The sequence below is a fragment of the Haliotis asinina genome, chromosome 1 (assembly GCF_037392515.1).
Source record: "Haliotis asinina isolate JCU_RB_2024 chromosome 1, JCU_Hal_asi_v2, whole genome shotgun sequence".
NCBI lineage: Eukaryota > Metazoa > Mollusca > Gastropoda > Lepetellida > Haliotidae > Haliotis > Haliotis asinina.
Window position 1 is genome coordinate 67,021,290 of NC_090280.1, and position 22,528 is coordinate 67,043,817.

The 22,528-nt window shown below is 38.8% G+C and overlaps 1 protein-coding gene across 3 annotated transcripts in view; it reads right to left on the bottom strand.

Moving 5' to 3' along the window:
* Positions 1-218: 218 nt before the first annotated feature.
* Positions 219-22,528, bottom strand: part of LOC137296278 (uncharacterized) — a 65,781-nt gene continuing 43,471 nt past the window's right edge. For 2 of the 3 annotated variants that reach the window (XM_067828037.1, XM_067828046.1), the window contains 8 exons: positions 20,483-20,613; positions 17,500-17,813; positions 16,111-16,211; positions 7,333-7,478; positions 6,192-6,796; positions 4,421-4,522; positions 2,016-2,151; positions 219-1,062 (listed from right to left, as the gene is read on the bottom strand). In XM_067828037.1, coding sequence (XP_067684138.1) covers positions 921-1,062; positions 2,016-2,151; positions 4,421-4,522; positions 6,192-6,796; positions 7,333-7,478; positions 16,111-16,211; positions 17,500-17,581 — 1,314 coding nt within the window. In that variant the 5' untranslated portion in view covers positions 17,582-17,813; positions 20,483-20,613 and the 3' untranslated portion in view covers positions 219-920. The remainder of the gene's footprint in view (positions 1,063-2,015; positions 2,152-4,420; positions 4,523-6,191; positions 6,797-7,332; positions 7,479-16,110; positions 16,212-17,499; positions 17,814-20,482; positions 20,614-22,528) is intronic. The other variant, XM_067828054.1, reaches the window with a different exon arrangement.

The following is a 22,528-nucleotide window of genomic DNA, read 5'->3' on the forward strand; positions in this document are numbered from 1 at the left end:
TCTTTGTGGACATGGTGTCAGCTCTTGGAGATGATATGCTCTTTTCATTGCCATTGTTAAGAGAGAAGCAAGTTCAAGAGGGGATTCTGGGTCAAACTGAATGGGTAACTCCAAGAGCCACTGATCCAGACATGAATGTGGTAGATAAATCTATTTCTGAACATTGTTGTGCCTGTTAAATACACATTTCACCTGCTAGCACATAATAAACACTACAGTGATGATTCAGAGGTTTATTTGCACTAAAGACAAAACAAAATGCCTCTTAAAATACAATCTACAATACATATCATGGGATGTTTCCTTGACAACATTACAATACTTAACATGGAATATTTCTGTGACATGGCAACAGTGCAAAATATATAATGGGATGTTTACTTGGCAACATTACAATACATATCATGGGTTGTTTCCCTGGGAACAGTACAAAAGTTATCACTGGACATTTCCATAGCAACAGCACAATACATATCCTGGGATGTTTCCATGTCAACATGATAATATATGTACATATAGATGGAATGTTTTCATGGCAACAGTACAATATATATTATGGGATGTTATAACATGTTCTAATAACAACAATACAATAACTTCATAATCTATGACTGACTTAGTGCTCTGCTTGATGGGGACACACAACTAAACATGGCATTGCAATGCTTCTTTCCCATACATACATCTGGTGGAGGTAGTATTGATACTGACCTGGCAGAAATACATCTCAGTGAACATGCATTACCCCGAAGATAGGTGATCCTGTGTCAGACTTTGAAATTTTGCAATTATGCAAAACTTAGAGAATACACAAGTTTCAAGTGTGTAAATGGTTCTTGTGAATCCTACATGCAGTCTCGGCATCTTATGGAAGTGAGTATTTTCACAGCCTCATCAGGTTTCCAGTCGCACACTCAAGTCTACTTTGGCTGGGGCTTGAGAGCTGACATTTCTGCAGACAATACTTTTGTGACTTGAATACACTTCTGGGCTTCCTCCACATTCATCTTGCTGAGTGCCAGTTCAGCAGCCTGTCGCACAGTGGAGATGGGGTCATTCCGCCTGACATGAACAAATACAATTGACTGGCTGTCTCACATCACATGCAGAATTTAATAATGATGACCGCAACTTCTAGCATAAATTTAGAAGACTTAAAAACAAACTCTAAAATCTATTGATATGATCCCATCATATGGAGAAACATACATGCTAAAGGTCAGCTCCACAATGTAAGGACAGCTCTCTGTGGGTAGGCCTACCATCTGTTCTCAGTGTAATGACAGCTCTCTCTGGGTAGACCTACCATCTGCCCACAATGTAGAAGACAATTCTCTGTGGGTAGACCTACCATTTGTCCACAATGTAGGAGACACTTCTCTGTGGGTAGGCCTACCATCTGTTCTCAATGTAATGACAGCTCTCTCTGGTTAGACCTACCATCTACCCACAATGTAGAAGACAATTCTCTGTGGGTAGACCTACCATTTGTTCACAATGTAGGAGACACTTCTCTGGGGTAGGCCTACCATCTGTTCTCAATGTAATGACAGCTCTCTCTGGTTAGACCTACCATCTGCCCACAATGTAGAAGACAATTTTCTGTGGGTAGACCTACCATCTATCCACAATATAGGAGACACTTCTCTGTGGGTAGGCCTACCATCTGTTCTCAATGTAATGACAGCTCTCTCTGAGTAAACCTACCATCTGTCCACAATGTAGGAGACACTTCTCTGTGGGTAGACATCTACCCACAAAGTACAGACAACTCTCTGTGAGTAGACTTACTATCTCTCCACAATGCAGAAGACATTTCTCTGCAGGTAGACCAACAATTTGTTCACAATGTAGTGACAGCTCTCTCTGGGTAGACCTACCATCTGTTCACAATGTAGGAGACAACTCTCTATGGATAGACGTACCATCTATCCACAATGTAGGAGACAACTCTCTATGGGTAGACCTACCATCTATCCACAATGTAGGAGAGAACTCTCTATGGGTAGACCTACCATCTGTCCACAATGTAGGAGACAGCTCTCTGGGACTTCAGGTATCCAAGAGACAGACATGCACTTTCCCTCACTAGTCGATCCTCATCCTCAATGATACTTATCAGCTTGTCAACTGTCTCTCGCTTCTGTTTGCCTGAAACAGACATTGTGAGGCTGACATCTGACTATAGCACTATATAATGGGCTCCGACATATTCATACAAAGGGTGACTGGTAAGTTCTGACCCTCACAAAGCATTAATATCATATATGTTTCATTATAATTGTCATCTACACAGAGATTCTTTTGTCAACAGTTTTTGTTATTAGTTTCCTAGAAGTTCCTCTTGACTGTTCAAAAAGGTTCCCCTCAACCTAATCATCACTTGTGCCACAATGGCTTGAACTTTTATGACATTTGGTCTGATAGAATAGCATTAAGAGAATGAGGCATCGGAAAATGGGGTTCAAGGACACTTTAGGACTAGCTATGTAGACCAGTCACTTTATGAGAATACCCACCACAAATTGCAACAGAAATTATTTTAATTGTTTTAAACTCCTGAACCATTCCTTAATAACATATAAAAAGTCTAGGAAAATATAAATTACAGACCTTTAAAACCTTTTATGGCTTAATAGGGCTTAGCCTCATGATATATGCACCATTTTGCAAAAAAGCACTCAGAAAAATATGAGAAGGAATGGTTCAGGGTCTTAAAACAGTTGAAAACATTCTGATACAATTTGTAGTGGGTTAGGTCAAAATCCTGTGTGAGTTATGACTGACTTGTGCTATTGTACATCATGATGGTCAGTATGTCCTCCTCCTCTTTCCACACCTCTTCAGTAATAATTTCATTCCATAATTGTCTTGGTATAGCTTAATATGTTCTGTTTACTGTGTTCCATGTTGGAGGACAGTACACCATGACACTGTCAGCATCCCATAATACTCAGGTCATAAAACTGACAGCTGATGAACAGTTTTTGCTGTCCCTACAGTGGTGATGTCCAATGTTTCAACTGTTTTGACTCATGACTCATTACAAGCAACAAAAGACAAGTAATAAAAGGCAAACAACTGTAGGTCATTGAAACATTATTAATGTTAAAATAGTGGGGGAAATGAGGCTCATTCGCGAAACCATTTCAAGTTTACATTATGTTTAAGATTATTGAACTGGCATTGTCTTGTGTGTATGTGTAATACTGACAAATTTATGGATAACTGGTTCATTATTTTCTGAATGTGCCATTTCGCTACAAATTCTTGAACCATGTCAATTAGGGACAAAGCACTGAAAAAATAAAAGAAGATGTTATCCATACATAGGTCAATAAGGTACTGCCCAGATTACACGACTCCACGCATGAACAGTACTGGAACAGCACTTGAACACTGAAATATGCTTGATATCCCAGTCAGAGTCAATCAGTCCTTGTTTAATACTTATGTGTTAGTTTGCATTCTGATTATTTGCTGTGTATTGAATTTGACAATGTCATGTGGTTGTATATATATCGTAACTTTCCTGTTATATCTGGTTATTTACTGACAGCAAATTGAGTTTTCACAAAATGTTTTCTTTTGGCTAATGAAGATACTACCATGTCTCATAACAGAGTAATCTCCCTTCAGTGTGTACAATCCAACTCTTGACATCCTGACACCTCCAAGTAAAAAAAGTTTTACTGTAAGAAGCTGGCTAATGGCATACCAACTTCAAGCAATACAAATGTATGTGAATGTTCACAGAGCTTCCACACAGCAGTTTAAAAGAAGGCAGACAACTAACATAGCACAAGGCAGCCAAAATGATTAAAGGACTACTTACACATATGTACATAGAGCAGACAGGATACCATTTGGAAAACAGTTCCTTTTTTTTTCATTGTTCCTTCACTGAATGATGGATTCAAGAATGGACATAACACATGACATTCAACACTGGGCATTCATGAGTGCACTGACATAAACAAGAAGAATGTCAACCATAGTGAAAGAATTTAAACCAATTGTTAGATTAATATCAACTTTTTATGTGCAGATGAACAACCACAGAGAGCATATGTATCTTCAACATCAGCTGTGTACTTTCTCAGCATGAGAGTTAAACAGTAGGAGTGGGTGTGGCAGGTGATGTGTCAATACTTCCTTGATTGTATGGAGTTGTCTTGTCACCTCACAATCTACATATGGAAGTATTGATCACTTGTAGTAGAAACGTTGAAAGTCATAATTAGAACAAAAGACATTCCTTGCAACTACTGGAACAGAACAAATCATCTCTAGGTTGATTATGAAAATGATTCAAGTAATAAAAGTCCCACAGTAAATTGGAAAATTCATTGACAGTGTACTTTGAAAACTCATGCATGTTAGTGTCATGGGCCCCTAGTGACCACATGAAACCACTCACCTGCTTTAGCAAGAGCTATGGCAGCCACGGCACGGATGTTTGGATCTTCATCATGAAGAAGATCAGATAAACCATTCACGATCGCAGGAAAGGAAAACTTGCCTACAGCACACGATTGGATTACATTAATACCATGCACTGACACAGCACGTGATTGTTCACATTAATACTATACAATGACACAACAGCACATGATTGGTTCACATTAACACTATACACTGACACAACGGATGATTGGTTCTCATCCATGCCACACACTGACACACCATATGATTGGTTCTCATTCATACCACACACTGACACAACACATGATTGGTTTTCATTAATACCACACACTGATGCAACAAATGATTGGTTCTCATTCATATCACACACTGATACAACACATATTCATTCTCATTAATACCACACACTGATGCAACAAATGATTGGTTCCCATTCATACCACGTACTAACACAACACATGATTGGTTCTCATCCATACCACACACTGACACAACACATGATTGGTTTTTATTAATACCACACACTGACAAAACATATGATTGGTTCACATTCATACCACACACTGGCATGACAACACATGATTGGTTCTCATTCATACCACACACTGATACAACACATGATTGGTTCTCATTCATACCACACACTGACACAACACATGATTGCTTCTCATTCATACCACACACTGATACAACACATGATTGGTTCTCATTCATACCACACACTGACACATGATTGCTTCTCATTCATACCACACACTGGCATGACAACACATGATTGGTTCTCATTCATACCACACACTGGCACATGATTGCTTCTCATTAATACCACACACTGGCATGACAACACATGATTGGTTCTCATTCATACCACACACTGACACAACAGATGATTGCTTCTCATTCATACCACACACTGACACATGATTGCTTCTCATTAATACCACACTGGCATGACAACACATGATTGGTTCTCATTCATACCACACACTGACACAACACATGATTGCTTCTTATTCATACCACAAACTGACAAAACACATGATTGCTTCTCATTTATACCACACACTGACACATGATTGCTTCTCATTCATACCACACACTGACACAACACATGATTGGTTCACATTCATACCACACACTGACACAACAACACATGATTGGTTCTCATTTATACTACATGCTGACACAACAACGCATGATTGGTTGACATTAATACCACACTCTGATACAACAGCACATGACTGGCATACAATATCTAACATTCATAAAAGAATGAAAGTCTGTATTGTTAGGGATGGGCAATAATACTGGTGAACCAGTATATTGCAATTCAAACTTCACAATATACATTCAAAACTACTAACGTTTGCATTTCCTTCATATACATTAATAGTTTTTGAAAATGTTTATTGGTTATATAATTACATTTGTATAACTTTATATAGATTGGTACCTGCACTCATAATGATAAACAAACCAAAGTGGCAGATGCCACTGCAGAACCTTTTTCTAGAGTTCCAAACTTTAGAATTTGGAAACATTTTCAATTGATCTCTTGTACAACTACATCTGAGTCCTGACAGTGGCCAGTGGCTGATTGTTTCAAAGGAAAAAGACAGTAATTTCATGACCTTAAGAATGTTACACTTTCACAATATATTGCAATACATACTGCAATATGCCAACACATATGACGATATTGCAATACAAAAATGTTGGCAATACACACCTCTACTAATTGTTAGTAAGCTAATCTGTGTTCTCACCCAAACTCTGTATGGTCGTGATGCGTAGTGTGCTGTCCATGTCAATCACTTCCCTAAGAGAGAGATAGGCAATGGCGTACTCCTCAATCCTGTTGTAGAAACAGTGTGGGTCGGCATTCATGTTGTTGCTGCATGCTTGGTTATACACGGACCTTGTAACTGTTTTCTTCAGGTCAAATATATCCTTATACATCAGATTAACAAACAGTTTCTTCTTGTCTTCAGAATACTGCTCAACAATCTTGTCACCATATTCAAGAAGAAATGCATCTTTGAAATCTTTCCAAGTAACCTCAGATTTTCTTTCAAAATGCCTGCCCCAAAAGTCATAGCTGAGGCCAGGTCTGGTGAGAGAAGATGGTTGATTGGGAGGTCCATCTGTCGCATACTCTTCCCCCAGATCCTCTGTAGCAAACTCCAAGCCATGGGTAAAGTTGAGGTTAACCTTCATTCCATGCATAGTCAGTAAGTCATCAGTGGAAGCACCCTCTCTTTCGTGACGGAGGAGAATGTTATTGATGCACTCTATCAACTTGGGTACATTTTCTTTATATAGCTTGTCCTTGAAGACAAATATCCAGTTGATTTTTGCTAACATTAAACGCCTAGAGTGAAAATAGATTGAAGAAAAAATTAGTCCTAATCATTTATGTTAAATGTTAAAAGTGTAATATGTCTGCTACTTCAGACTAATGTTATGACTGTAGAGTGCAGGCCATCACAGTTCTGTCTTCCAGCTGGCACACAGCTGAACATCACACTAATGGTCACAGAACTTCATGTTATGTGTGATACCATTCCTACCTCAGTGACTAAACTTAAGTTTCATAAAACAGGATAAAGGGAGCAGGTATGGGTTAATATGCAGTAAATATCATCTCTATACATCTATAGCACAACATTTCAAGATAAACTATATATGTGATGTTTGTAGACCACACATTCAGTATCACCTATATAAATCTAGTACAATATCTCAACATCATGTGTATATGTAACAATATTTCAACACACACACATACATACAGGAATGTTTAGGGTCTGATGGAGCTGTGACAGGATACATTTTGTTCAATCAATGCATTACAGGATCAATATTGGTGATGTGTGTCACCTCACATAGGTGTCGTGCTGTACTCACGTTCCACCACCAAGAATTGGAGCTAGGTCCCGGTATCTGCCCAGTCCCACTGGGAAAACAGCAGAGTTAGAAATGTAGGCCAGGGCCAGTTCATCATTCAGTTGCTTGTCAGATGCAGATTCAGTTGACAATATTGGCAAGAAGGCCTGTTATCAGAAGAGCAATGTCTTGGATGGATGAGAGAGAACAAACATCACTGTCATTAATTATGTTTGGTTAAAAAAGGAAAGAGTTATCACTAATAGGCCTGCATGAGGAGCTGTATGTCAGATACAGAAACCAGATAACAACCTGACAAAAACTGCATCGGTGTGTACAGTACCTGAATCCTGTTTGCACAAAACCAGTGACAAGTTAAATTGTTGAGGGACAGAAGCTACAGGTATTGACAAGACACTGAAGAAGTACTACTCCTACTGGGAATCAAAGCAGGCACATTGCAATAGTAACGGAACTGATTCATTCCAGTCATGCAATAGGGTAATAAATAAGAGGGCATAAATTGACAATGAGAGACACACTGTATGAATATACTTGTAGAGTAATTCCACCTCCCCAGGAGACACACTGCATAACTATACTGTCTTGTAGAGTAATTCCATCCACCAGGAGACACACTGTATAAATATACTTGTAGAGTAATTCCATTAACCACGAGACACACAGTATAACTATACTTGTAGAGTAATTCCATCCCCCCCAGGAGACACACAGCATAACTATACTTGCAGAGTAATTCCATCCACCAGGAGACACACCGTATAAATATACTTGTAGAGTAATTCCACCTCCCCAGGAGACACACTGCATAACTATACTTGTAGAGTAATTCCATCCCCCCTGACATTGTCTAGAAACGTTTCTACTACACAGATAATATCATAGCTTCGTATATACTCCATGAAATCGATATCGTTAAGTTTGGGGAGCAAACCGTCAATATTCCACGTTAAAATCTTTAAATTGCATAAAGAAGAACTGGAATATTCTGCACCTGATGTTTGCTGTCTTGTGTAGTTGTGGGCCTGGCCGAGTCCCTAGCTGTCGTCCATAGAGGAGTCTAGGTCAGGAGACAGGGGAGATGTCGGGTTGTTGCCCGGGGCAGCGGCTTGGGCTGAGGCTGAGACTGAGACTGGTGTAGAAGCTTGAGAGTCGGGACGCATGCTTGTCCTATGGGCGGACTGTCCGGGACCCCTGCTCGTCCTTGGTATGGATGTAGCAGTCCTTGTGCGGGTTAGTCTGCGTGGGATCTCGGCTGGGTGGTCTCGATCCGGGTTAGCTGGTGTTGTCACAAGCTTACCATTTTTGTAGTATGCTACAAGTCCTTTACTCTTACGGTCTGCAATAGTCTCTCTTTGTCTCTTGGTGAGATCGTTAGCCACACCAATATTTACCTTTCTCAGATCATCACGATGCTTCAGTACAGCTATTTTATCCTCTGTAGTCGAGAACTTGGCAATCATCGGGCATGGTTTATCATTGTCTTCTTGTCTCCGACCTATACGGTGCGCTCGTATAATGTCTGACCCTCGCCAAACCTTAACCACCACATTACTATTGAGAACAGCGATCACTTTGTTTTTACAAGCATTGTAGTTTTCGTCCCGTTGTTCATCTATTCCATACAAGATAATATTATCTCTTCGACTAAAACATTCCAGTTTATCGAGTTCGGACTCGTGTCTTAAGACTACAGATTCAAGATTTTCAAACTTTTGATTCATAGCATCTATATCAGTGTAGATTGACACTTGTTCATTTGTCACTCTATCTATGTCTACCTGTAAATCAGATAGTGAATTATCCAATGAGGAGCACTTTTCAGCTACTTCCCTTATTTGGGATTTTATGGCACTCATTTCAGTACACATCGATTGTCGAAACTCACGAATTTCATTCAGTATGTCAGTTTTGATCTCCGCTTTAACAGCATTGAGGTCTTTCATTGTCAACTGTGGTCCTGGGTTTGTCTCTACATCGTGTGAAAGGATTAGGTGTAGTTTAACACTGTTGGCTGGGATCATGAACTGTTCAGATGATGTGATTGTTTGATCTTGTCGATGACATGCATGGCTGATCAAGGGACCTCGCACCGTGACGTCATCAATGTACACAATGTTTTCAAAATCCAGGTATTCATAGCATTTATCACGTAGGACATTACCTTGAGTAATCACAACCGATGTCACAAGAAGGTAGAGGGTAAACCACAGTGCACAGACAGACCACCTGAGAGGCAGATCTGATGCTGTGATGTGGGGCGAGTATTCACGGTCCGTACCAACATGGCTCACCTGTCTCGTCCCGGGTGGGTGAACAAACTGACCGATCCTCGCTCTGTATAAGGCTAAGTCCAACATTGTACCCTCTCAAGGCAACCCACTAGTGCTAATGTTCTTCATGTACCAATATTAGCGCTGGCAGATAGTTTGATGTCTATTTAGTTGATCATATTTGTCCCTGCTCCGCTGAGTACATGTATACACCAGAGGAGGTAATCATTCCAGAGTAATTACTTGTACAGTAATTCCATCCACCAGATGACACACTGCATAAATATACTTGTAGAGTAATTCCATCTCCCCAGGAGACACACAGCATAACTATACTTGTACAGTAATTCCATCCACCAGGAGACACACAGCATAACTATACTTGCAGAGTAATTCCATCCCCAGAGGAGACACACAGCATAACTATACTTGCAGAGTAATTCCATCCCCAGAGGGGACACACTATATAACTATACTTGTAGAGTAAGTCCATCACCCAGGAGACACACTGCATAACGATACATGTTGAGTAATTTCATTAACCAAGAGACATACTGTACCACTATACTTGTAGAGTAATTCCATCCCCAGAGGAAACATACTGTACAGGAGACACACTGTATAACTATACTTGTAGAGTAATTCCATTCACCAGGAGACACACTGCATAAGACATAGGATATTTATATAGTGCACATATCCACGCACTTGCGCATGCTCAAGGCACTGGTATTTTTCCCTCGATCACTGGATGTCAATCTCAACAGCACATCGTATTTCAATCTCAACTCCCTGGGGAGTATACAACTCTAGCTGCCACTAGGCGCACCGAGTTTATTGTGGGACTCTCATCCTAACGAGGTACTCAATGGGCGATCTTTTTGAATTTATCTTCACTTCACTCCTCAGCTAGATGTACGAATCCGGACAGTCCAACCTTAAACTGACAGCGCATCTCACATGTGCGATGTGATCCATGTGTGTTACCATTACACTTAGAGACAGTTAACCAGCATAGCCTTCAACTTCACCGGTAATGTTCACGACGGTGCATGGACAGAAGATCTTTTCCCATTCACGATGATATATCAAGTGTTATGTCCTAAAATATTTATTCCATGATTCTATGATACACGTTGGATAGGCATGACTGCTTTCTTTGCAAGCATGATTTGCGAAATTGCAGTTCGAAGCGAGGCGGTGGAATCAGCTGATCATTTTCAGGTGATGTTTTGTCGTTTTGTTGACGTTTTGCAATCGGTTATTTAAGCCTGGCACTAGATGTCTCAGTATCACACATTTAAAATTGCAGTGTATTTTCAGTGTATATGTACTCAAATCATTTTAGTATTACGGTCATGGAATTTACAATGGTGGGAGCTGATGCGGTGCACAAAATGTAAAACACTGAAAGTCTTTTCACATAAATTTCATCGGGTCGCTCATGACGGGATTAGGATTTTGGACAACACAGATATTTAGCAGGTACAGAGGAAAGTGAGAAGCAATGGTCAAGTAATTATAAAATAACAGTAGCAGACGAATTATGTAAATCATCGCCTACATGTAGCCAATTTTCAAATGCGATAAACATGGGTGTAACTAAAATCTACGTTTTTATGTCTTTAACGGTTTGTGATGCATGAAATATAAATTCACTGTATAGGCAAATAATACATAAAGATATTGCAAATTTCTACAATGACTGCATTTAAGTATCATCAATTAAGGGTATAAATTAACATGTTTTGTTTTTCTTAAGTTTTAATAAAGGAGAGGATATTAAAATATTAATTCATTAAATACACTATTTCAGACACAGAAGAAGCAAAACTACCATTAGGTTACGTACATATTCAAGGGCACTTTCCAAATTCTATTTTCATTACACAACTAAACAATACATATATTCATATTGATAATAAATTTCAGTCTCTAATATAATAAATGGTACTGGTTAGTGTTGTCAGCATCAAATGGTTTATGTTTTTCTGCAGTGTCTACATACACCTTGTCTTCACAATTTTATTGTCTTTTATTTTTAGAGCTCACTCTTATGTTTTGTCGCATTAAATTGATTTTTCAAATTCTAACACAAATATATCAATAAAGTCAATATCTTTTCCCAATTAACATTGTATCTGCACTGTACAATGTTGTAATTTCATCTGATTCTTTGTATGCTGGTGTACTTTTATATTACGTTACACATGCATGACTTTATTCAGTCATTGTATATTGTACTGTTAAATTTGTAATAATACATATACATTAGGGGTTGTGACAAGACTGGAAGAGTTTTCACACAAAGCTGACTCCACGTTTTTTACAACCGGTCACAGTTGGGCTCGATCCCGAAACCTCAACCTCACTGGATCACTAACTGGCGCCTTAGCCAGCTCGCCCACCATGCTCCCATAACTATTCCCCAATTTACATTGTATCTGCACTGTACAATGTTGTAATTTCATCTGATTCCTTGTATGCTGGTGCGTGTGTACTTTTATATTACATTACACATGAATGACTTTATTCAGTCATTGTATATTGTACTGTTAAATTTGTAATAATATATATAAATGCATAAACATATCTTCCTATAATAAAGAACTTCCAGGGGATGCTTGTTCGCCGGAGGTGTAGCCCCAATTTTTTTACAATGAATCAGTGGTTGTATAGGAAGTATTTGTAAGATTTTAATGTGGCAAAAGTTAAAGAATTACCATTAGGAACAACATAATGGCTGATAACATATAAAAAAGGATTTTCATTACTTCACCAATGCTATGATACCCGAGACTTGCTCTGTCTCGTGTTCTGTCATAGGAAATGCCGTGACAATATACCGACGTTTTGTGGCGTTTTCCCTGTTATCTTCTATCGTGTCAATTCGTACTGCATTTGGAAATTAAACAGCAGATGCCTTTCTAAACTAAAAATCAAAGCAAAACACGCGTCAGTTAATGGCTTTTCGTCATAAACGATATTTTTTTCAGTTAAGGGGAAACACGGCAACACATATGCTGGGTTCTGACGTTACATGTAGCAAGTTGTCGCAGCGCACATTGACTCGGGAACCAGACCGGAAGCTAGAAGTTGGACTGTCGCTTATATCATTATAAAAGGAGAGTTATCGCCCCTCGCAACAAAAAGATCACCCATTGACAGCTGGGTGGACTGGGACACATAGTCACAGCACTTTGTCCAAGTTTACTGCACATACTATACCAGCAACTAGGGGTATGCATGTGTTCATGAGGCCACCATCTGGTCATATACCACCGGATTCGTGGGTGCTTTTAAGTGCACAGGGTTGTGTACTGTACATTAGGGGTTGTGACAAGACTGGAAGAGTTTTCACACAAAGCTGACTCCACGGTTTTACAACCGGTCACAGTTGGGCTCGATCCCGAACCCTCAACCTCACTGGATCACTAACCTGGTGCCTTAGCCAGCTCGCCCACCATGCTCCCATAACTATGCTTGTAGAGTAATTCCATCCCCTGAGGAGACAAACTGTTTAACTATACTTGTAGAGTAATCCAACCCCAAACCCCCAGGAGACACACTGCATAACTATACTTGTAGAGTAATTCCATCACCCAGGAGACACACTGTATAACTATACTTGCAGAGTAATTCTATCCACCACGAGACACACTGCATAACCATACACATAGAGTAATTCCCCCCAGGAGACACACTGTATAACTATGCTTGATAGGATATAGGAAACCAAAATATACTTGAATTACTCTACATGTATATGAGCTTCTCCTTTCATATCAAGTTTCATATCATCCTATATATTACCAACATTCTAGAAATGAAAATATCTCGTTAAAATAAAGCAAGATTTTGCTTTCCTATACAGAACCAAATAATGCGTATTGATACATCATATTGGTGATTGGAATGTCAACCACTTCACTCCAGGAAAATGTATGCTGCATAGAGACAAGGTATTTCTTATGACTAACCAAGAAAATAAACAAATAAAGACAGAATCAAGTTGGAATCAAAATTTAATTCTTTTCAACTGAGGACTTGGTTTCAAAATGCAATAATATAATTCATCAAAATACTTGTGAAGTGTAAATATTTTTAACTTGACTACGTGACCTAAATCTGACCTGAATGTCAGTTGGCCAGTCGGGCTAGTCGTAATGTTGAGAAGTGTTCACAAAGAAGATAACAGGGAGCATTTAATTAGCTATAGGAGAGGCACACAAAACGATGATTGTAAATAACAGGGAACTGTAAGTCTCAAATAGTTGAGTTTAATTTTCTTCATCGGAGAACGAGTTACTGTAAATGACACGCCGACGCTTTGTGCTGGATGCCAGTGACGCCTGCTCAACTTGGCTTGGAATTCCCACTTACTGAGATTTGATGTCTATGTTGAAGACTCCACCGAAAATTGGGCCTGTTCAGTCCTCACAAGTTACACACTAAAGGTATTCAATCTCCTGATTATATTCACAACTCTTCCAACCAACTGTCTGCCAAAATTTGACCAAATCAATGACTTTTACGGGTGACGCCATATTTGTGTACACTCATGAGGGACCTACTAGACGTATTTGTTTACTTATTTAGATTGTTTTATTTCCGTTTTTATTACAGAAACTTGAGCTATTAAAGGATTATAAATAATGCTTGTAACCACACTAAATGAAATAAATTTTATTCAATTCCATATAAGTGTTTTCGTTTTACATGCTCTCAGAAGGTGTGAAAACTTCTGAATAAAAATCATGATGGAATGAATGATGAAAGTAGTACCAGTACTAGCCATTCAAATCACTGCAAGGTGTTATGAAACCCCTTTATGAATTACCCCGTGGGTAATAATGCATTTAACACAATAGGGCAAAATGCTACTACCAGGTGAAAGATTTTGCTACCTATTTTTAAACCTTGTAGCAAGTACTTTCTGTTTAATAAAAAAGTTAATTTCGAACACTAACATGACGAGAGATGCTGTGTATGACTATATTAATGGAGTAAGGCCATCTGACAAGAGACACCTTGCACAACTATACTTGTGGTATAAGGCTGTCTGATGAGAGACACTCTATATAACTATACTTGTAGAGTAAGGCCATCTGTTTAGAGACTGTACTTGTGGTATAAGGACATCTGACGAGAGACACCTTGTAAAATTATACAGGTAGGGTAAGGCCATCAGACAAGAAACACCTTGACTATACAAAAGACACATTGTACGACCATACTAGTGGAGTAAGGGCATCTGATGAGAGACACCTTGTTTGACTATACTCGTAGGGTAAGGCCATCTGACAAAAGACACCTCGTATAACTATACTTGTGGTATAAGGCCATCTGACAAAGGACACCTTGTATAACTATACTTGAAGAGTATGACCATCTGACGAGAGACACCTTGTATAACTATACGTGTAGGGTAAGACCGTCTGCGAGTGACACCTTGTATAACTATACGTGAAGAGTAAGGCCATCTGTTGTGACACCTTGTATGACTATACTTGCAGGGTAAGACCATCTGATGAGAGAAACCTTGTATAACTATACGTGAAGAGTAAGGCCATCTGTTGAGACACCTTGTGTGACTATACTTGCAGGGTAAGACCATCTGATGAGAGAAACCTTGTATAACTATACGTGAAGAGTAAGGCCATCTGTTGAGACACCTTGTGTGACTATACTTGCAGGGTAAGACCGTCTGACGAGAGAAACCTTGTATAACTATACGTGAAGAGTAAGGCCATCTGTTGAGACACCTTGTATGACTATACTTGCAGGGTAAGACCGTCTGATGAGAGAAACCTTGTATAACTATACGTGAAGAGTAAGGCCATCTGTTGTGACACCTTGTGTGACTATACTTGCAGGGTAAGACCGTCTGACGAGAGAAACCTTGTATAACTATACGTGAAGAGTAAGGCCATCTGTTGAGACACCTTGTGTGACTATACTTGCAGGGTAAGACTGTCTGACGAGAGAAACCTTGCATAACTATGCGTGAAGAGTAAGGCCATCTGTTGAGACACCTTGTGTGACTATACTTGCAGGGTAAGACCGTCTGATGAGAGAAACCTTGTATAACTATATGTGAAGAGTAAGGCCATCTAAAGAGAGTAACCTTGTATAACTATACTTGTAGAATAAGGCCATCTGTGGAGATACATGTGGTATAACTACAGAAAATGGTGTTGCCATATACTGTGAAGATGAGTACACGATGATTTGCAGGTCAGATTCTCCAACTGAGAATAATACTGATGGATCCTGAAAACATGCACTTCCACACAGCAAGTTTCTAGGGAATCAACATTATGCTTGCCAAAGCATACAGGAAGTGAGTTTGTTTTGTTGTCACTTTGAGCACATTTTCAATGACATAATGGTGCATAAAACAAGATGACTATGTCCATTAAAGGGCCATTAAATATGAAGGTAACTGTCATACGTAAATTGGTATCTAAAGTCCCCCAAATACTTTCAAACATTCGGTGGTTACCTTGCATCCCAGAATTGCCTGACTCTTCAGTTGTCCCGCCTGTTGAGGGGGCAGTGAGGGGCTGGCATACCAGACAGACAACTTAGCCTCCCGCAAGGCATCTGCCAACAAATCAGACATACAGATCTTATAACATTTTATGACAATTCCCAATGGATACAATTAGCTGCACCTCCCAGTTCAGAAACTTTCTAATTTAAGCATATCTCATTTGTGACACCTCCAATATGAAGCCCTTTACATGGGCTACCCTTTACATTGTGACACATCCTGTTTGTTACATCTGTAACATGTTTGAGAAGCATTATAGAAGTTGGGAGGTAGAATATAAACAAGTTTTGTGAGCAACAACTTCTTTTATTTTGTTAGAGGGATGTTCCAATACAGGTTCAAGTACTCTTGTTATTCCTGCTTGACAATGGTACAAGAATCTGTATCTGAAAGTAACACTCATGAAATAAAAGAAGGTATTAAAATTTGGGTATATTGTATATGACATCCAGTCTGAGATAATCTGAGTCTGCAATGTGATAACCACCAATTGTGAAACTGATTCCTCTCCCACATGGATATAATTAATTGTTTCCTCTTTAATGAGAAAACAAGTTTCATTTACTGTTGTTTCTGTGTGTAAAGAAATACTTGTGCATATCAAAATACATATAATAATTACAAAGATTCATTTCAAAAAAGTATTAGGAGAGTTCTAGTGGTTCATGACACCCACACATAAGTGTGTCTTCATTCTTGTCCTGTATTGGGAACAATGCTCACAATAGTCCACAACAACAAAAGCACACAGCCAAGCAGTGTGTTCATCATGTAGCAGTTGGGGATGATGCACTGATTATTTAGAGCACTTCAATATTTTAACATATGAACCAAATTGCCACATGAATAGAGAGTGGCGCCTGTGACCTTGAGAACAGTAATGTATCCAATGCATCAAAGTCTGAGCACTTCAGATGTTCATCCACATCTGAGGTTACAAGATAAAATGTATTTTATTCAGTAAATATATGATTTTGTCCTTATCCTAACTCATACTATTTGATTCTCTCTCCCTTAACCTGAGATACAGTGGAAGCATGCTGAGTAATGTTCCCCTATGACAGTAAAAATATCTCACCAAACACATCCCAACATCCCATCTTGCATGTGACCAGCCAGTGACTGTCTCTCTCTCCATTTTTGACAAATTCCAAATAGTTAAAACAATAATTAGTGGAGAGTGGTAATGGTTGGGAGTGTATGATATGAGATAAGGATAAAAAAAGATACTTTTCCTTATCTTGACTGAAACTAATTGCTTGAATCTGTCGGTAGGTGTGGTTGGCAGCCACCTAAATCAGAATTCATGTACTGTACAACATTGACAGAGTAACTTACCTGCTAACTTCCTGACGAAGTCTATGTCACAAGGACAGTATGCAATGACCACATCTTCCAGGCTGGGTGCTAAGCTCGACATCTCACTTTCTGTCTCTCTCAATATTATGCTAATGATTCCTGTGTTGGCTATGCAGGTACAAATGTGTTGCTGAGGTACTTCTTGAGGCTGGGTATCTACAGACACAGAATGAGTCACTGTACCACGTTTTGAGCTTGTGTATCTGTAGCCACAACACCAGATTCACTGGGCTCTGAACTTGGAGACTGCAATGCTATATCACTGTGTTCACCAATGCTTGTTGGTTCAATTACTGCAACAAAAAACATCACATCACCTGACCAAAAGATATTAAAGAATTAAAATTGGTCACAAAAAACAGGGCTTCATAAACATACTGTTCAGGGTCACTAAGCACTAAGCTGAAACGATGCATCAAACTATCGATGGATAGCAATTTTCAAGTCTCTAATATCAATTAATCAATTGCAGAAATGAAAAACTCTTGATGCATCAATAGTATGTATCACTATCGATAGTTTAGGAACTGACTTCCACTGATAAACATGCAGTGCAAAATGCATGAAGTAGCACTTTAGAGTGCCATATCTGCACCTGTTACCTCATAAACAAACTTGATCTGGGTTTCAAGTTTCTTGTCAGACTGAAACTCTGAACCTACTTCAGCTTGTTTTCACTTTATATAAACTATACATTCATTTGGGAAATGACTTCAAATGAGACAATTCAAGGCGAAAAAAAAATTGCAGTAACATTGTATGTTGTGATAAATTATCACTATTCCAGTAGTTGTATCCCAGTAAATTGTCACCCATAATAAACACAATATGTTGTCACTACTTGTCTGTGAGCCAATTGGTAGGTTGCAGCTTAAGTGATTTGCAGTAGCGTACACATCCTTAAATCCTGTGTTGTCTGGTTTCACGAAGAGTTCATTGCCCCTGGCTAGCATTTCAATAATCTTATTCCCTATTTCATTCCATAACATATACCCCATCTTCACAGCAGTTACATTCAGATCCCTTCAAATGAACTGTACTTGGCAGAGACTGGATACATGTATCATAAACTTCATGCTTTGACACAGAATAAGTTGTTATTATTTTACTAGAGCTTCACATGACTCTTTATCTGTTAGAAATATGACTTCTTAGATAATTACATGAAATGACTTTAAGTTACCACTAATGAAGAAATACAGTTCATTCTTCCACCATGTATAGTGTAATAAAGCACACTATCGTCCTGATCCCTTATAGTTAAAGCATGAGGACACTTGCGTTACTAGAAAAACAAATGATGAACAGTTTGGTGACGGTTTATGTTCAGGCTAAATATCCCCTCTAGATCATTTTAGTTACATCTGTGATTTTGATTACGAGGGGGCAGACTGGAATGGCACAGTGACATCAACACATTGTGACGTAAGGCAAAAAGTGCACATTATCATCTGATAAAGTATTGTCGGCGGCTTTGATCTTTCAGCGAAGCATCTTAGAATGGTTATTAAACTATGACAGTGGAACAAATGAAAGACTAACTTACCTCGTAAGGTTGTAGATGCTGGGTGTCTAAGTAACTAAGGTTTAACCAATGGAAACAATGAACATATGCCTCAACATATGAAAGGGAGTCACATAAATTCTGTGCACATGTTCTGTGCATACTAAGTTGCAGTAACTTATAGTCTAGCTAGTATTCCATCATTTTCTTCCCACAGAGGTTACTTGTCATATCTTCCCATGTTTTAATACCGCCCTTACATGGCGTGAGTGTTCAGGATTTGTGATTGGTTGCAATCAGATTTAGTTGTGCAATCAACAAAAGTGATCATTCCCCAAGCCTTGGTAATTTCTGTATACTTCGGGAAATCTAAGACTTGTTCCCTGCTAACTGCACAAACATTTCTTCTAGACAGATCTTAATCATGTAATGGCAGATTAATGGTACGTCCATCACCTCTCGTTAACACAGGACAAAATAGTTTTTAAATTTCATGTGTGTCACATCAAAATATGTCCCCGTCAGAGGAAGGTTACTTGTGGACCCATATTTGCTTGCATTAGTCAAGTTGGATCTAAGTCAAAGTAAAGCTTGTTCTGACTGGACAGAAAGATGAGAGATAATGCATGTTGTGAATTTTTGCAGCTAGAGGATTTTATGAGAACTATGAAATATGTCAGTACTAGAACAGAGGTTCTTAAGAAGATATGACACATAACCTCTGTGGGAAGAGAATGGTATTTCATGTGACTTGTAGAATAAGGACAATAAATTTCTATGTACTTTTCAATGGCAAGTGGATAATACTTAAAATCTATCACTGGGCATAGCCATCTTACTGGGTGATCCACAACTTCATTCTAAGCTATAAAGGAATAGCACCTATAATGACATGGACTTGCTGTAGAAGCTTGTGATTTGTTTTGCAGACAATTATGATAAGACTCTCATAGATATATTGTTTAAATCCTGATTGAGTATGGCAGGAAGAAAAGGAAGCAAAATTCCAAGAATGCTAGTGATACAACAGATGAATTCTGGGAAGAGTACGAGCAGCTTAAATATCTTCTAAATGAAATGACCTTATAAGGTAGCCTAGAAACTGATCAATATTTTGAAACATTTCCATGAAGGTAATTCCTGTCCTGTCAGATAAAAAAACAAATTAGCTATCCTAAGATGTTTCTGTCTCCCCTAGCTCCAGATCTCCTCCACAGGTAGTGGTTTGTGTCATTTACTAGTATCTTACTGTTTCAGAGGCAGATCTGTACACTCAAGAGGCTTGCACCATGTTCGTGTTTATGAATACTGACATCCATGACGGGGACAAATTTTGTGATACCAACCACTGATGTGTGAAGTCTGGTTGAGGGATAGGGATTTTTTGTGTGATTCAAACAGTCAACAGGAGGAAGGGCAATGATGCAACAGATGTAGTAAAGGCATTACTTGACTCACTGTTAATGCGTATATTTCGGCCAGCTGAGTTAGCAGATGCTTTACTGTTGTGCTTTGAAGATGACAAAGCACATCCCATATCAACATCAGCAATACTACACAGCAGCCATCACATTGTGCATCGCCTGAAACTAAAGTATTGATAAAGAAAACCAAGAATGATGTTTATGGTACAATATATTTTACAGGGGAAACCTACTGAAATAAAAAACATTGTGAAAACATTTCATGGGAAAAGAAATTAGGGAAGAATATGAAAAATGTGAATGAGGTACTGCCAAGAACAGCCCAAGCTGTGGGATTAACTGTGAGTCATCTGTCAGGCATCATCAATAAACATATGAGGAAAGGTAGTGAAGGGGCTTTCTCAAACAAGTGGTGAGGTAGAAAGGATGTGATTGATAGTTCTGACAGGGATGCAGTTCAAAAGCTTTATCACAGCCGAATACCTCCCACCTCCTGAACGTATCCAACTTGAAATTAGCGATATTATTTATGCTTCAAGCAGCACATCAACACATGTTCTGAAGGACATGGGGTTCGAACATGCCAAAAGAAGAGCAAACAGACATTTGGTTCATAGAATATAATGCTACTGTCTACTGCTTTATATGTTGTTATGTGAGTACAGAGAATTGTGCCTTGACGTTGTGTATGTAGAATGTGGCTGCCATGTGACACGTCCTCTGTGCCTCTGATGCCGTCAGGAAAAAGGGAAAAGACTCATAATATTACCTCCAGGTTGGAAAGACTGTGCACTGATTCCAGGATGTGATCTTGTTTTCGAGGATAAAAGCAGTGAGGGTGATTATCACAAGGAAATGAATCTCCAAGTGTTCAATGAATGGCTGGAACATCAACTATTACAATGGTTATATGAGCCAAGCATTATTGTTTTAGATATTACTTCTTACCATAATGTGAATATGGAATCAACAGTTGCCCCAACCATGGCCAGCAAAAGTATGTGATCAAATCCAGGTTAAATGATCATGATGTTTCTTTTGAAGCCAAAGACACAAAACCAAAATGTTTTGGAAAAATAAAAGTGAAAAAACCTAAACCACGATACCAAACTGATGCACTTGCTAGAGCTCAAGGACATGTTTTTCTGAGAACTCCAGTGAGACACTGTGAACACTGGGAACAGCACTTTCACTTTGAAAAAATAAAAGTACAAAAATCTAAACCATGGCACCAAACTGATGCACTTGCGGGAGCTCATTGACATGTTATTCTGAGAACTCCAGTGAGACACTGTGAACACTGGGAACAGCACTTTCAAACTTAAGAAAAGATTGGTTCAGAAAGCTTTTGAAAGGGTTGACAGGGACACATGGACAAATTCCAAAACCCATGTCATTAAGATTGAAATGAATACTGTGGTGTTGATGGGGTTGCTCAGAGTGCTGTAAAACCAGTGATTGCCAATCTTGATGACCGTAGTTCAAACAAGTTATGAGACAACCCCTTCTTAAAGGATGCACATTTCATTCATGTTTTGATTGACAGATGCAATAGACTGTTACTGCATCATATATTTTGCTTTAATGTAACAAATATTTATCAGGTAAAGTCATAAAAAAATTATGTGACACGATAAGGTTTTAAAGTCAAATTAAGATAGTGAATTATTCTTAAATTTCATATTTCATGAATTCAAATATGAAGATGATACTGTTGCTGATACAAAAATAAAGTGTGCTTCTCAATATACATTAGGTCATGTCTTGTTTTCCCAGAATAACCACATTTGAGGTTTTTGTTTTGGAGTAAGACCACTTCCCAGGTTTTACTCTTCATTAGTAAGACCAGAGACCATATAATATATGGTCTCTGCATTATATGGTCTCTGGTCTCTGGTAAGACCACTTCCCAGGGTTTACTTTTCCTAACTTTATAAGAACATTAACATTCAAATGATCCATGAGTGTTTGAAATCAATTGAAAAATATCATTAAAGATTACAGTCACAACACAAAGGTTTTCCGACGTGGGATTGGAACTGCAATTCTCTCATCCGTAGGCAGACGCTCTACCACACGG